Source organism: Lottia gigantea, assembly GCF_000327385.1.
Source record: "Lottia gigantea unplaced genomic scaffold LOTGIsca_58, whole genome shotgun sequence".
NCBI classification, from domain to species: domain Eukaryota; kingdom Metazoa; phylum Mollusca; class Gastropoda; family Lottiidae; genus Lottia; species Lottia gigantea.
This window is the reverse complement of record NW_008709979.1, coordinates 1,661,406-1,677,359: the sequence shown is the minus strand read 5'-3', so window position 1 is coordinate 1,677,359 and position 15,954 is coordinate 1,661,406. Positions and strand designations below refer to the sequence as shown.

The following is a 15,954-nucleotide window of genomic DNA, read 5'->3' as shown; positions in this document are numbered from 1 at the left end:
AAAAGCAGGAAGTCATATTCACCACTCTCCATTCCAATACGAATAGTGACAGGCAATCGTAAAAACTTCAGAAGATAGACTTATCTAGAATAGAAAGAGATGCTTCTGAAATTATCAATGGTTTTTTTAAAATTGAGTTTGTTTAATATTATACGCTATGACTTCCTCGAACAATTTCGAAAGGTATTATCATTAGTAAGCCACAGAGGCAGTTGTATATTATGTGATTTAAGTATTGAATGCTATCGGTATCATCTATTAGATAATACCCGATGAAACCAGTTGACCAAGTTTCTTGATAAAAATCAAGACATTTGTGTTTATGGTTAAGTGTGAAAAAACAAAACATAATCACTACGTTGAAAATTTAATGAAGTTGAGTCTGTTGACATGGTTATGGTTAAGGAAATGACCTTGTTTACTATATTTTCCCCCTTCCTTTTTGTAGACAAGTTGTCGCTAAATATGTGCTCACGGGTATAATAACTATATCCCCGTAATATTTTTGCCTCACTATCATTGCGTTTATTATTGTCAATATAAATGTCATAAACATCAAGGAACTAAACAACATCAACAAATTCAAATATAATAACATTTTGTGTGCAGGCGTTTATTGTAATTGGCAACTTGGTGTAACAGTTCAGTTTCCCAATATTTCGTTTTACCGGATATTATATTATTGTGACGTCAGAAAAGGTAAAAAAGTATAACTTGAGGCATGCCCTAACAAGCAATTATTGGTATAGTGTCGTGATACAGGGGTTATACTAAGAATAAGTTTAACTGGACACAAAAAAAATTGCCACGTATTTGTGGACATATTTTGGTGTATGACATAGGGTAAGAAAAGTAAAAGAAAATTAACAATGGCCTCCACAATGCTTATTGTCAAGTGGTTAAACAATACCTTACTCTTGAGATGCATATCTAGCTAATATAGCATTGAGCATTATCTTTAAAACTTTATAACAACAATTTCCCTGGCTGATATAATCTTCCTCAAGGACATTATCTCAGCCGACCGAAATCAGTCCCTTTTGATAAATTTGGAAACTATTATACCCCGCACTATAAGAAGACACTATTTAAAATTACTGAGAAACCCTTGTGTATATAAATTCAGACAAACACATTATGAACATTTTACGATAATAAAATCTTTTTTTTTTAATTGGTTATTGAAATCAAATATAAATACGAAAGGTTACGAGAGGTAACCATAACCAAATAATCATTACATTCTACAAACGAAAAGTCTAGAATATTTAATGACAACCAAATTTCAATGGACAATAACTTTTCTCAGACATAAATGTAGCATTAAACATAGAATGATACCGAGCTCTGACCAAATGAGCAGCTGGTTTCGGTTGTCTTTGTCGAGTTAAAATACCCTTTTTATTGCCATTTACCCTATTCGATCCTTGGGCAGTCATGAAATCTGCGAAGTTCCATATCAGCTCTCCTACTAAAAATTTGCCTATGCTTTCATCGAATGCCTGATGATACTGGGAAAGAACATCAACTTGGTAATCCTCGGTATATGCCGAACTGGGCTCAGCATGTAGCCCGGAAACAGTTCCCGCACCGAACTCTGACACTAGCAGCGGTTTGTTATACAGTTTTCTCCATTCTTTGAAATCGGAATTAACATGTAGTTGAATGACTTCTGGATGACCGGTATCACTGTACCACCCATAATATCTGTTAATCATGATCACATCTACAAATGGTACCACCTTATCACTATTGTAATCATGACTACAAGTAAAGCTTACTGGTCGAGTTGGATCTAACTTTCTAGTATAATCAATTACACTTTTAAAATAGGGTACAGCTTCATCAATATCACTTTCTGGTTCGTTGGCTACAGACCACATGCAAACGCCAGGACGATTCTTATCTCTTTGGTACATTTCTAACATAACTTCCAAATGATGGTTTAGTGATTCATTTCCAAGGTTATTGCTCTTGATACCTACACCTGGACTCTCGTCTATAATAACTATACCTTGTTGATCAGCTTGATCAAGTATTTCTTCAGCATAAGGGTAGTGTGATGTTCTAAAACAATTCACTCCTAACCATTTCAACATACTAAAATCTCGTGCAATCAAAGCATAATCCAAACCTTTCCCTCTAATATCGGCATCCTCATGCTTGTCGACACCGTGGCAATAGAATGGTTTATGGTTGATAAGGAATTGATCCGTAGTGACATTAACAGTTCGGATACCCACTGGAAGTCTATACACATCTGAATCATTTCCTTGAAGAGTCACTTTCATTGTATACAGATATCCAGGATCTTGAAGGTTCATAGTATAGGGCCACCACAAATGAGGACTACTCACAGACAAAAATCCTTTATTTCCCGTTTCAGATACAACAACTGAACCTTCTCTATCCAGCAACTCCACAAGCAGCTTCCCAGGAGTTCCACCAACAGTTAAGATTTCATAATTCAAAATTCCCAAATTACGATTAAAATTGATATCAGGGGTAACAGTTATGTCATCAATATATGTTTTGGGCGTAGAGTAGATGCGTACATGTCTATGAATACCAGCATAGTTGAAGAAATCCATTTGAAGGTTTTGAACAAAGTATCCTTCAGGATATTTACTGGTGTCGTTCTTATAACTGATTGTACCCGGTGGCAATGTTGTGGGACTCAGTGTGTTGTTCAGCGCTAATGTCAAGAGATTAGGTTGATTCACATTGATAAAGTTATTAATTTCTGTTTCGAAGGGCAGATGTCCACCAACATGAGTCATAGCTTGTTGACCATTTACATACACAATAGAGTAGTAATGTGCACTGTCAAATCTAAGAACAATTCGACGATTTGCCCAATCTTTAGAAATAAAGAATTCGGTATCATACCAAGCCCATCCTACAAAATCTCGTATATTTTTATCAGCTGTTATGTCATTGTAGCTAGATGGTACTGCCATTGGAATCACTGGACCTGTTTTGAAAAGTGGTTGATTTTGCCAGCTCTCTTTGAAACCTGCATCTCTGCTTGGCGAGTCGTCTGCTCTAAAATCCCACATTCCATCCAAATACTGCATCTTTCTGCTTTCTGAACTTCTCGGATAGAGCATTCCCTTCCCGAGTGATTGGGAGAAGAAGCAAATTAATATGAAAAGACGCAACATTCTCTCTACACAAATTGCAGTTTGAAATTAAAATTAAAAATCTTTATCATGGATATTGTATTCTTGATAAGGTTTTAAGATGTCTGATCAAAAAATTATCTATAATCAAAAGTCCAATATAATTATTGATAAGATTTTATATGCCTACAATATAATGTGGATGTCTAGTCCTGTTATCGTTGTTTGCTCATTTCATACATTATTTACGTTTCAGAATTGTCTAAAACCACGGATTTATATGTACATGTATACTTATTATTTAGATAAGAGTTCAACTTTCGCGATTCTGCATTTAACGGTTTTAAAAAACGTTTGTAAATACTTGAAGATTAAAAAAAAAGATATATTGATTTGCAAAACAATATTTCGCCAAATCTCAGAATCCATACGTTCATTTTAGACTTAGTGTTAGTACTTTTTAATTGAAGGACTATTGTATATACTATTCAGTAAATGATGGCCACATAACAATATGGCAGCTTCAGTCGGTTTCACTGTCTCGCAATAAAATTGGTCATGGTTTTCAAGATATTGGCACGCTTTGATTAATTAAGATAACATTTTACATGAGACTGTGATAAAAAAAAAACTTGTTATAATGATCAGTATCAGAAATAATAAAAAGAAATTGTAATCTAATTCTACTAAGCAAAGACTAGTGCTTTAAGATTTCTATACACAATTTTTATATTGATCACTATAATTTCTTAGATTTGAGTCGTACCAATTATTTCGTAAGTTTTTGTTCTTTTCTATACGTTATTTTTTTAATTTTAATTGACACGAAAAAAAAAAGAATTCGAAATTCGATTTAGATTAGTTTTAGTTACTTTTGATACAGGTTCATGGGAACTAAAATTCCAACATATAGATTGGAAAAATAATTGTGATTATTGATGACGAGATCAGCTTATCAATGATACTCCTTAATGGTCTTCCTGGTTATTTTCTTCCCTTCCCGTTTCTAACAAATTGTTTGATTTCTTAAACACAAAATGTTTTGACCCAAAATCAATTAAACTTTTTCCCTTGTCGACTTTGGTGGATTTTAATTTCCGAGTACGTGATGGTTCCAGATTTCCTCTACAAGTACGTGATATATAATCATTATTCTGACAAATTTCAACTTTTCAAAAAAATAACGCCATTCCTTTTCCCTGCATATCATAACGTTATAAAATGCTGTTTTTTCACTAGTTTCAGAATAATTCTATGGAATTAAGGGAATTATACAGACTCAAATAGATGTGCGTGCTCTAGGTTTAAAATAATTTGCTAATGTTTATAATGCGCGATAAACCTTAACGAAGTCGTTTTTTTGCATAATTTTGTTATAAAACATGGCAGGGTAATTGACTTATATATATTTTGGTCTACATTTGAGATTTTTAGATTGTCTAAATCTGGTTCATTTTACCTTCAAGTTGTATTCTGCTGTTTTCTATAATATATTTTTGAGGATGTACCTAAACTGTACGAAAATTTCTTCAAAAATATCTCCTCATAGGAATTTCACTTTTGATTTTTTTCTTTTTCCATCAGTTCATTACTACTGATTAGTTGTACAATTCCTGTATCTGAGACCAACGTACGATCAACACCAGAACACGGTGAACCACCGCCTGTAATAATTTTAATGGCATAATAGAAAACTTCCTTCCATAGAAGAACTTCCTCATTCAGATATTCTGAACTATCTAAGGCCAAGTATAACCGACGGTCGAGGATTAGTTTATATCAAAGGCAGTTGAGTTTTAATTTGAACGAGATAGCAAAGTACATTTACCATCACCGGCTAACGGAAGCTGTTTTTTTCTTGAAGACTTTGATCACTATTTCCTGTGAAGCCGGAATAGAAAATACCAAGGCATCTACTAGAACATGTATTCGATTTGTTCTCTTTGTTCATTCTTTCTTTGATATTACTTTAGTAAAGTCTATGACTGCAACTTAAGTAAAAAAAAAAACACAAAGTATTTGTATGGTATTTATCCATTTTGGGGTTTCTTTTTATGATGTGACGATCTGATTTCAGCTTCTATGTTGTGAAATAATCACATCTGAATGTTTGACAGCTAAAACATTACCCTTATATAAGGTTCTGATAGTCGTCGACATCTATATTATTATGTTAGTAAGTTTTCTTAACTGACATCATATCGACATTATCATGAAGCTTTGAAAGCATTGTATCAAGTAGACGGGCATTGTCTCAATTTATTTATAGACCGAAAATTTTGTTCCGTTATATGAGATGTTAACATTTAAAATCTCTATCTGGATGCAATATCCAATTTAATATACCATAAAATACACACTTTCGAAATCTTTAACGAAAAAGTGGCGCCAGTTTTGATCTGATGTTATGTCATACAGGCGTATTTCTTTGCCCTGTTCTCGAGGACCGAGATATCTTAACTAGGTTTCGTGTTTAAAGATATATACAAATTCAATGTACACCTATTAGTATATACGAATCCTACAACGAACTTACACCTGATCTATAAATACAATACAATATGTGCTGTCAAAACTGTTTTAATTGTTTCTATGTTCTGTCATATTCATGGAATTTTATTAGGCTTCCGAAGTCTGTCCATGTTACTGAATTATAAGGTATATACATATATTAATCACTGCTGAAAGTAATTCTTTACTAAGTCTTTGGTACAATGAAAACAATTCAACCAAAGCTTTGTGGTTTTAAAATGTTTTAGAATGTTGATTTTACTTTTTGTAAATAATGTCCTAGTATAAAGACTATGTCTAATCTATGATCTAATTTCCTGGTGATCGTCCCTCTCTCGAAGTCTTAACAATATTCAATTGGCCAATTTCAACATCGGCACCTATTCCTGTCACATTTCCTAATTTGTTAGAGTGTTAACCAATCATGTATATACTAAATATCTTTCTTTTCAACTGATGTAATGAACCATACTTATATTTGTGAGTTAAAATGTTGTAGAAACACCAGTCTGTAGACAATCTAAACTGTTAGAGCGTTTCGAACGTACTAAAATTTTCACACACACAAAACATACGTGAAATAAACAACAAGTTGCCAAAGCTAGATGATAATCCATTAGTTCAAAATGTGAACAGTAAGCTGAAAACAGATAAAATTTTGTTTTGCTCGCAACTTAGAGTATTCAATATAAAAAAAAGTTTAACAACTGCGTCACACAATATTATTTCATTTATTATTTTGATATATTATTATTATCCTCTTTCATTATACTGGCATGTAACAAATAAAGTGTTACGTCAATCCGGTGAAACCGTAACCTGTGGTAACCTAATGGTTAGAAATAAAACTAATTCTCTGGTGTAATAATTATTTTATATTGGGTTGAACGATAAAACCATGTGTTATTTTATAACAGATGTGGTTCTTGCTTATTGGTACATTAATATGTCTTGTATAGAAGGTAACAAACGAGTTGTATTACAATCTTTAAAGCTTATCTGTACTACTAATACTGGGGAACTCTGTAAACAGCTGATCTTTTACGGTAATACAAAGTGTAATGCATTTGTTTTCATATCTATATGGGATAAGGTCGATCTTGAGTCTGACAGAATCTAAGAGCAACTGGATTTACAACGACTGAAAACAATAAGCGGCGGAATCGTCAGATAAAGTAGAAAAGTTTATTGATCTCCTTCACTGATGAACTGATGCAAGGTGTGTTACCCAATGACATGCTCGAAACACACCTGTTATAAATCACAGAATTATACATGGTATTACCATGCGTGTCTGAAGATAAAAGAGTACGTTATAAGAACTAAGCTGACTGTAATGAAAATATTTTCGAAGATTGAAATTGATTTTAATAAGTAGGCCTATTTGACATTCAGGGGCGTATTTAGACGTAAATCTATTCTTACAGTAGTGTTATGGTGTATTGAGACGAGTGACATACACACAAACATGGACACTCTCTAACATATAATATACTGTATATAGCAATGACTGTCCTGAAATAAGTATTTCTAAACCGAAATATCTGTCTATATATTCCAGCCTCTGATAGCTAATCGGACAGATGTCAGCTGGTGTAGAGACAGAACAAATAGGCGGTAAGCTATTTGGGGACATTTGATCTTGCATCAGCGATTTGTGAGGATTTTTAAGAAGGTGAGTCTGCCTACTGTCTTGAAAAATCAACTTATTATGAGAATTGTCCAGGTTTAAACTTATTTACAACTTAATGATCTTGATCTATTAGCGCGTCACAAGTGGGAAGGTGAGGTCAAATTTCAGGATGCTTCAAAAAATATTCCCCAAGTTAGAATTGAGGGTGTAATGAAAGCACTGGCCTAGGCCACAGAGCAGTAGATAAGCTTCTTAATTGTGTTGAAATTAGATATTAGTATGATTTTAGTTAAAAAGACACACACAGCTTGACATAAATATACTGTATATAGCAATGAAACCAGTCCTGAAATACTTTTGAATTAAGTATTTCTTAAAATCTAACGTAACTTTCGCATTGTTAACGACCAAGCTTAGGTTTGGTTTTCGGTGATGTAGAAACTGCTTTTAATGGCATTTTGGGAAGGTCAGGATCAAGGGTGAATTTTCCGGAGTTCACCAGACCATACGCAATCAGAATAGCAAGAATTATTCATGTCTCGGTTTTTCTATGGCAATCGCCGAAGTTTTAAGGAGTAAACATATAGTCTTACTCACTGGTCGACGTCGTAGCTTGATGAACTGACCTAGTTCTGAAGGCAAGAGTTGTGCCCCTTATTTGATTATAACTGAATGTTTCAAAATACTTTTCGCTTTATAAGTCAGATAAAACACTTGCATTTTTATGACATTAACAATCTCTCGGGATGCGGGTTTAAATATCATAAAAAATCTGATCCGTGTTTTATCCTATACATATTGTGTTCATTTTATACAAACTGATTTGATACAAGTAATACAAGAAATAGTTAAGCAAGCCTTTTTCGGGACAGGTTTCTTCAAAGTATAAATGGAACAAACTATCATAAGGTTGCACCTTTATGATGATCTTGCCCTCTCTACACATAGATGAGCCATGTTAAGACCATGGTATGGCCCAGACCAAGCTATTGCCAAACTGAGCCTTTTTCAAGGATTGCGAGAATGATGAGGTTTCGGTTTTGACCGTCACAACAATCGAAAATAATTCATCCGCCTACTTCTGGAAAAAAAACAATTTCAACTATGAAAGACATAGTTTTTGTTTGAAGCGATAAATAAAACGGAAAAAGACAAGTACAAAGTTTAACCAATCGCATCACTTAAGTTCTTCCTGGATGTTTTCCTTGGTGTTATAAAGTGCTGTCAGATTTTGAAATATGAAGTAGTCGGTTAAATGACACACCAACAACTCATTTAGCCAAAGTTGAAATATGTCGTCTGTAATCTTTATATTAAATTTATTGAAGTAACTAATATATTTCTGGTTAAAATTAATTAGATATTCAATACATTTCAGGTACACTACAACTCGTGAAGGTGTGGTTAAATGTGAAACACGTGTGTATAAGTAATATGGTACTAGTCAGTAGAATGTGTTACCGTGGTATATAACTCTATATAGTAGACGCCAATGGAATATTAATGTTAAATACATGCATTGTCTGCGGAAGATTGAAAGAGTGTTCAGATTGGTTGAAATGTTTATGAAGGAACGGAATAGTTAAGTTATCAAAGAGATTTACAGCGCATTATGTTATGATAAGCAATTACAGTATGCATCGATTTCCACAATAATGCGTCTCAATATGCAGGTGTGGACTTCATTAAAACACAACCCGTTGAAAATTCATTATCTATGACTCTTCTTGTGATTTTTTGAAAAGTGGTCCTAGTGGTTCTATTAATCAATCATTACTTCTAGTACCACCAACCATTTCATTAGTACAAACGAAGATAGAATAGCTTTTACGCAATAAAGTTGAAATATATCTAGTGCTTACAAGTTTCTACTAAAACTTGCCCTGAGGCTGGAATCTCGTGACTATATAGCTTATATCAACACATTGAAATATCAGGCAGTGCTGTAACCACCTGATGATCTCTTCTCTTCTATAAATTTATAGGTTTCCACGCTTCTTCTTTTCTGCTGTACGATAACTTAATCATTCAAGTCGATCGAGAATAGAAGTCTTACTACTACAATTGGAAGCCAGTTACTTTTCTAAACTTCAGAGTCCGATAAAAAAAGTTTCCGAAGAAACACATTGAAACATTTATTGTGGAAAATCGGGTCATATGCGAATATGGTCCTAATTAAATTGGAATATATGTGATTCATATAGGAATTTATAACTATTTTTTATTTCTGGTAGTATTAAAAGTAAATCTAGTGGAGATAGAATATGTCTCGAGAATGAAATTAACCAAATTATTAAAATGCGATATAATGCTCTTGCCTATCGCAGTAAATTTCATGATATATTTGTGACGTATTTGTTGGATTAAAATTTTTAATGTCTGTAATGAAATCTAATAAGGAGGAAAATTTAAAATCTTTAAATTTGTACATGGAATGTCATAATCGATAGCCCTATGGGAGGATAAGTAACGTAAGCCTACCTCATCTATAAAGCATTTCAAGTAAAATATTCAGCAGGTCAGGTCTGTTGTGCAGAACTCGTGTAAGTTGAAGTTGCCAATATATTTGAAAGATTTATGATTTCAGTGAATAGATATACGAAGATCGTTACAAATTATAGCGAATGGAAGATAATCGCAAACTGTTGTTATAATTGAAGCACTATGACTTTGACTGATGTAAATGTGTCTTTGGACAGTGGTAACAATTCGACTGATAAAAATCTCTTGTATGGGGATTCTGATGCAGCTTATTACGACAATACTGGAACCGGTGATTATGAATTTTATTATGAAGGTGATTTAGATAACCTTCGAAAACCATGGATTCACGAACCCCACTTTATTCCAGTTGTCACCATATATGGAGCGGCATTTCTCATCGGATTAATAGGAAATACTTTAGTAATTTTTGCCATGTTAGGTGACAGAAAATCAAGAAGTGTAACGGCATCTTTTATGGTCAGTTTGGCCATAGCAGATCTGCTTTACCTAATGGTATGTGTACCATTTGAAACTTCCAGATATTTTATAGGACATTGGGAAATTGGACCGTTTTTATGTAAATTATCGGGATATGTAGAAATGTTATCAGCCTTGGCGTCAGTTTTAAATTTAACGGCGGTATCAATAGAAAGGTAAGAAATATAATTTGTTTTATTGAAAGACATAAAACTTCCCTTTTCCAATGATCCACTTCTAGAACTTACGTGTATCATGCTGATGGTGACAATAGGGTTCATAGATGGGTGATAATAAACACTCAAAGTATCATCAAAATCCGTCAAGCATTGTGCCTTCTGGAGTGTTCACGATCATTTTCACGAACAAGAGCAATAACTCATATTAATTTTGGGGCGATTCAAGACTCTCATAGGGAGTTTCGTTAAAATCCGTGAAGAATTTGTCTTCTACATTTTTTACGAGCTGAAATTTGAACGCGTATTGAACTAAATATTTTTCGATTTTGTTGATTTTCAATAGGGTTCATCCTTGGGTAATTATGAACACCAATCATCATAATCAGTGAAGAATTTTGCCTTCCAGTGTGTTTACGAGCAATTGTGGATGGGTGACGCCATTATACACCCTATATTCCATGTGTGCGTTTAAAGGTTGGTTTAAAACATAACCAAAAGCTGGTATGACAATCAATATGAGCCACCTAGCAATTGACATGGTTATTAGCTTTTATTATTTCATAAGTCTGTTTTATGTATCAGGATACATCTTTATTTTATAAATCGATTTTCACTTTTTATGCTGATGAATGTTAAGTCCATATTTACCTTAACTCTGTAAGGTGACAGTTAGTCGATTCTTTATTAGATTTATGTAATTAGTACATCCCATGTGCTATAATACACGTCCGGTGTTAGACTTTATATGTCAAAATTTATTAGTCTAAATTTGATTAATTTACTTGACAAATTATCGTTTGTAGCTATTTAATTAATGCTTACATCCACACAGACAGAGAGAAACATGTGTCCAATAGGTCAGAGAAATCTAATTCACACGAATTTAAATGAGTAGAGCCCAGAATAACAAGCAAAGGTAACCATAATTATAAAATAACACATTACATACAACATAAAAAAAAAATCAGATAATTAGACACACCTAGAATTGGAAAAATAATAACACCTTACAAATCACACCAAGAAAGTATATATAATTACACATTACTCTACACAATAAAATAACACATAATTACACAGTATACCACTTGTACTTGATAACGTTACCTGTATGTGTTTCGAAACGTTGTATTAATTATTAAGTAGAATATCCATATAACTTAGTGTTTTAATTACAATATTTGTATACTTGTTGTTTACAGTACAGAATAATTTGCATCCTGTGCCAATTCTTATATTGTCGTTAATTTTGTAATAATATTGCTGAGGTTTATATGATTAGCCTGTACAAAATTACACATAATTTTGATGAATTATAACAAAGATTTCGTACATTTAAGACAAGGAACAAGGTACATAACACACGTTGTTCGAATTGCCTTTCAAGTAAGTGGTTGACGGTAATGCAATCAATCAAGGATTCTGAAAGGGTAATAGAAAGGAAAAAGGTTGTTTATAACGCTTGATTGGACTATCCACCTCCTATAATCAATGCTAAGGTATGTACCATTACATGCTATTAAATAAGCTCAGTTCAAGAATGAAACCAATATTGAAAATTCATTAAAAACTTGTTTAAGAGATGTAATGAAATACTATTCTGTAAACCATGTTAACTAATATACACCAAGCTTATGTTAATGATATCAGACGAAATCTAGACCTTGTAAACTCAATTTACTACCAACATAACAGTGAAGTAATGATGCTTATATTTCAAACTATACACCTAAAGGATGTATTTGTTTGAAATCTAGATGACAGCCGTGTACTTGGTTGACTTGGCATCACTGAAATATGAAGAATTGTAAAACAATTATGTACTTATATTTCATCACATATAGACTACATGTACTTCAATCATTTTTGTTCTTGATAGTAAAAATGCTATTGTAATGAAACGACCCATGTTCAGTAAATTATAGATGTTGGTTTTACCGATAAATCTTTTTACTGATTTAATAAGATGTGATGGGTACACAAAAATGAATCTGGTTGCACAACCGATATCAGACGTAAATCGACTTTAAATGCTAAACCAAATTTTTTTTATTGCATGCCACCCCCTCCAACAATCATCAAAACGTAATCTTTCTTGTTAGTTAATGGTTCGCAATACATTTATTGACGTCGAAAGTCCACCTTGGGCATTTCTCAGATTCAAAGAATCTCGTGGGTTTGTATATTTACATGGGAAAATCTTGTTTATTTAGAATTCCGGGCTTGCGGCAATTTTCTTTAACGCATTAACCTTACGACAGAGAAAGTAGAATTTGACGCAGGTTTTCCATATATCTTGATGCTCGCCTTTTTCAGTTGTTTTGATATCCGAAATCCGAAATCCGAACAAGCAAGACAATTCCGTTAATGAAATTCTTGTTCAAAGTATGACCAAATCGAGAGTGAAAGTTGTATAGTATTGAATTCCTCCAACGTACCATGAGGCATAAGGTGTTTCAAAGAGAGTATGCATGGTCTGCTTCGCTACACAGTCACTATATAATGAGACCTGTGTAATACAGTGTTTGTATTACTGTTAAAATGAAACAGAAAAAAGGAAGATTCATAATAAGGAGAAAGTTAAGGACAAGAAGTGCAGTTTTTGACTCGGCTGACTTTGACCTGATGGTATTCATGATTATATCATTTGCTTCACATATTTGGGGAAGGAACGATACCAATGTGGCCTTAGCGTGTCGATTTAACACCATTTAATAAAATAGCTACTCACCAAGTTTACGTCGGTAATTCAAAACCGACATTCAACACATCTCTTTAATTGATATATCGCCATTATTTCAACTCTTCATGTTCAATTAGATTAAACTGAAATAGACTGAGGTAATTTTCTGGAAGTACATCCTAAAAAAATCTTTTTAAAGATTGAATCTTAAATGAAAAATGAAGAGGAAACTCCTTAACCTGTAAATTACTGGATATTGAACTATAATTAGCTTTATTGCTTAGGAAGAAACCACAAAACCAGCGTTAAGTTATTGCATTATTTTTCATTCCACCATCTAAATTTTTTTGAGAACTGAGATAATAAGATAAAGAATATTTAAATTCCTGCAATTAATTGCTGAACACAGCTTGATTACGTAACCTAGAATAGGACTGTATGACGGTTTCGGCTTTTTATAATTACCATATTAGGAAACAGATATCAAACATGTGGGTTTAACTGATTAATCTTTAAGTTGGTAGGTGACAGTGGCTTAACTACTACAGAGATTGGTTGAACCCAGTCCAAGGGCCCCACTCTCAGAAAAAAATGTGCCGAAATAAGTAACTAAAAGGTACATACAAGGTAAAATGTCTCACAACTGGGCCCTTCCAAAGACAATATTATACCCTTATTTAAGAAAATGAAGGCAGGAGAGCATCTTAAAAGAAAAAATCTCGGGTAGGGGCCGCCCAAACCCACTTATGTCCACGGCTGAAGCTGATATTGCAGACTGGGTAATTGATGTTTGTCGTAGTAGTTCGAACTAGTATCTTTATCAATTGGATGGCTTCTTGGTTGGAAATTGTTTTAGATCTGATGGGGAGAAATGACAGGGCGGTGAAACTCATAGATTGGAAGGTCAAGTATTGCCCGTAAATGTATGTATGTTTCATGTTGTCCATAGTCGATTACATGCCTCGTTGCGTTAGATTTATAGGCAAATATTATTTTCATAGGCCTACGTTATCATCGCTGTGGTTTCTGTCATTATTTCAATAAAACAAGTACTTTTATTTCGCCGACACCTTTAAAACTTGGCTTGCAAACTAGGAACCTTTTGTTATGGCGTTTTCTGAAGATTGTATAACAAAATTCTATGATACAAATACCTATTGGTCGACACAGTAAATAGTGGCTTACAAAATTAGAAACTAATAGTTTGGCGTGTAATCTTTTGGTTTCAAAGTTTCTTATGTGTCAATCATTACAAACTGCACCTAAACTCCCCGAAACAGTATAGATGCATGCTTAAGGCAGTTTCTTGTATACATGATGAAAGTCAATACTGAAATTCATATAATTATAAAACAGGATTGTAAATCTCCAGGTTCCCCTTTTTAAAGACTAAATAATCATACTCATCGCCGCCAGTTAAATTGGAACAGAAATTGAATATAATAATTCTATAGAGACTTAAACATGTCATTTATGATGGCCCATAGCAATATAAACTCTAATTTTATTGAAAGATGGGTTATTTTCTTGATGAATTTTACAAAAGGAAACTAATAATATATAAGATTGAAGTCAGTGAACGGGTAATGCCATATATTTTGTTTGTTTTGGAAAAGACGTGTAATGCGTTCTCATTTCAAATTGTCGTTTTAATGGATATCATTTATGACGATTTCGTAAACCATTACAAATTTGCACTTTATGTATATTATTATGTTATGACGTCTTTGCTTGAGAACAGATTAAAGAATAAAAGGAGTATAGGTATGAAGGTTTCGTAATGACCTCCCCATTAGTGACATCAGTTTTTCCGGAAACGTGCGCCTCTTAGCCTCCCTCGGAAATTTGTATTTCTGTCTATTGTACCATTTGGTTTCTTTCAATGATATACATACATCAGACACTTGTTGACACAACGCTTCTTTATATATTCCACATCCTGGCACAAGAGTTCCAGGCTAATTTCAAGTAATATGAAAGTTGTGGTATTTCCGTTAGGAGGGCTATTTAATATAGATGCGAGTTTTTTAGCCTTGGGATAATTATTAACAGTTAATGACTATATCAAGAATATTATGTCGCATTTGTTATTGAATGACAGATATTCTAGAATAGACCACAACATCTGCTGTTTAGAAATGGTGACAAGCAATCAGATAAAATAATGATCTTAACAGAGAAGACTGTAAATTAAATATCTAAAAACACTCTCTATTGGATTATGTTGTATAGTTATGACACTGGGCAGGTCCATAGATGAATATACACTCATATGGAAAATCTAAACTTTATTTTCATTCTAAAAGGTAGTGTTCCTTGAACCCTACGACAGACAATGGCAGTCTATTCAGATTCAATTTGACATGTTAAATTTATATATTTATAACGTCCTGTTTGTTTCATTGTTATTTTCGCATATTTTCTACTGTGTCATCATATGAAGTAACCATAGGAATAAATAAATCTAATTTTATGTCTAAAAGTGTGATGGAATTAATTATATAAACACATTCTATTCTGTTCTAGACTTACAGATTCCCTTGCTATAATGTTATCATTATGTGGTATATGAATTTTTCGGTAAACACATTTACTAAAGACTAAACCTTGGTATTTTCTAAAAAAAAACCCACAAAATAAATAATTAAAAGCATGTGGTAGTTTTTTGTGTTTTTTTTTTTTGCTACATAGTGCTAATCGTGAGACACTTTACAGAGGACGCTTCAATTATTAGAATATCTTCTATTGATATCTATATTTATGTATGACAATGGACGTTTCTCCTTCATTTCTTAATGGCAAATGGACATTTGGATGACATTTATTTATTCCTCTTAAGTTGATTACCTTTCCCTGAATAGAAAC

At 33.1% G+C, this 15,954-nt stretch overlaps 2 protein-coding genes across 2 annotated transcripts in view; one reads left to right on the top strand and one right to left on the bottom strand.

Annotated features, from left to right (window-relative positions):
- Window positions 1–1,268: 1,268 nt before the first annotated feature.
- Window positions 1,269–3,110, bottom strand: LOTGIDRAFT_166508 (hypothetical protein; the record flags this gene model as incomplete). Its single annotated transcript, XM_009063564.1, has 1 exon — window positions 1,269–3,110. The coding sequence occupies one exon, from the start codon at window positions 3,108–3,110 to the stop codon at window positions 1,269–1,271; it is 1,842 nt and encodes a 613-aa protein (XP_009061812.1).
- Window positions 3,111–10,110: 7,000 nt separating this feature from the next.
- LOTGIDRAFT_91668 (hypothetical protein) overlaps window positions 10,111–15,954 on the top strand; it is a gene marked incomplete at both ends in the record, with an annotated part of 50,513 nt that continues 44,669 nt past the window's right edge. The window contains one exon of the mRNA XM_009063563.1: window positions 10,111–10,403. Within this exon, the coding sequence (XP_009061811.1) occupies window positions 10,111–10,403 (293 nt within the window). The remainder of the gene's footprint in view (window positions 10,404–15,954) is intronic.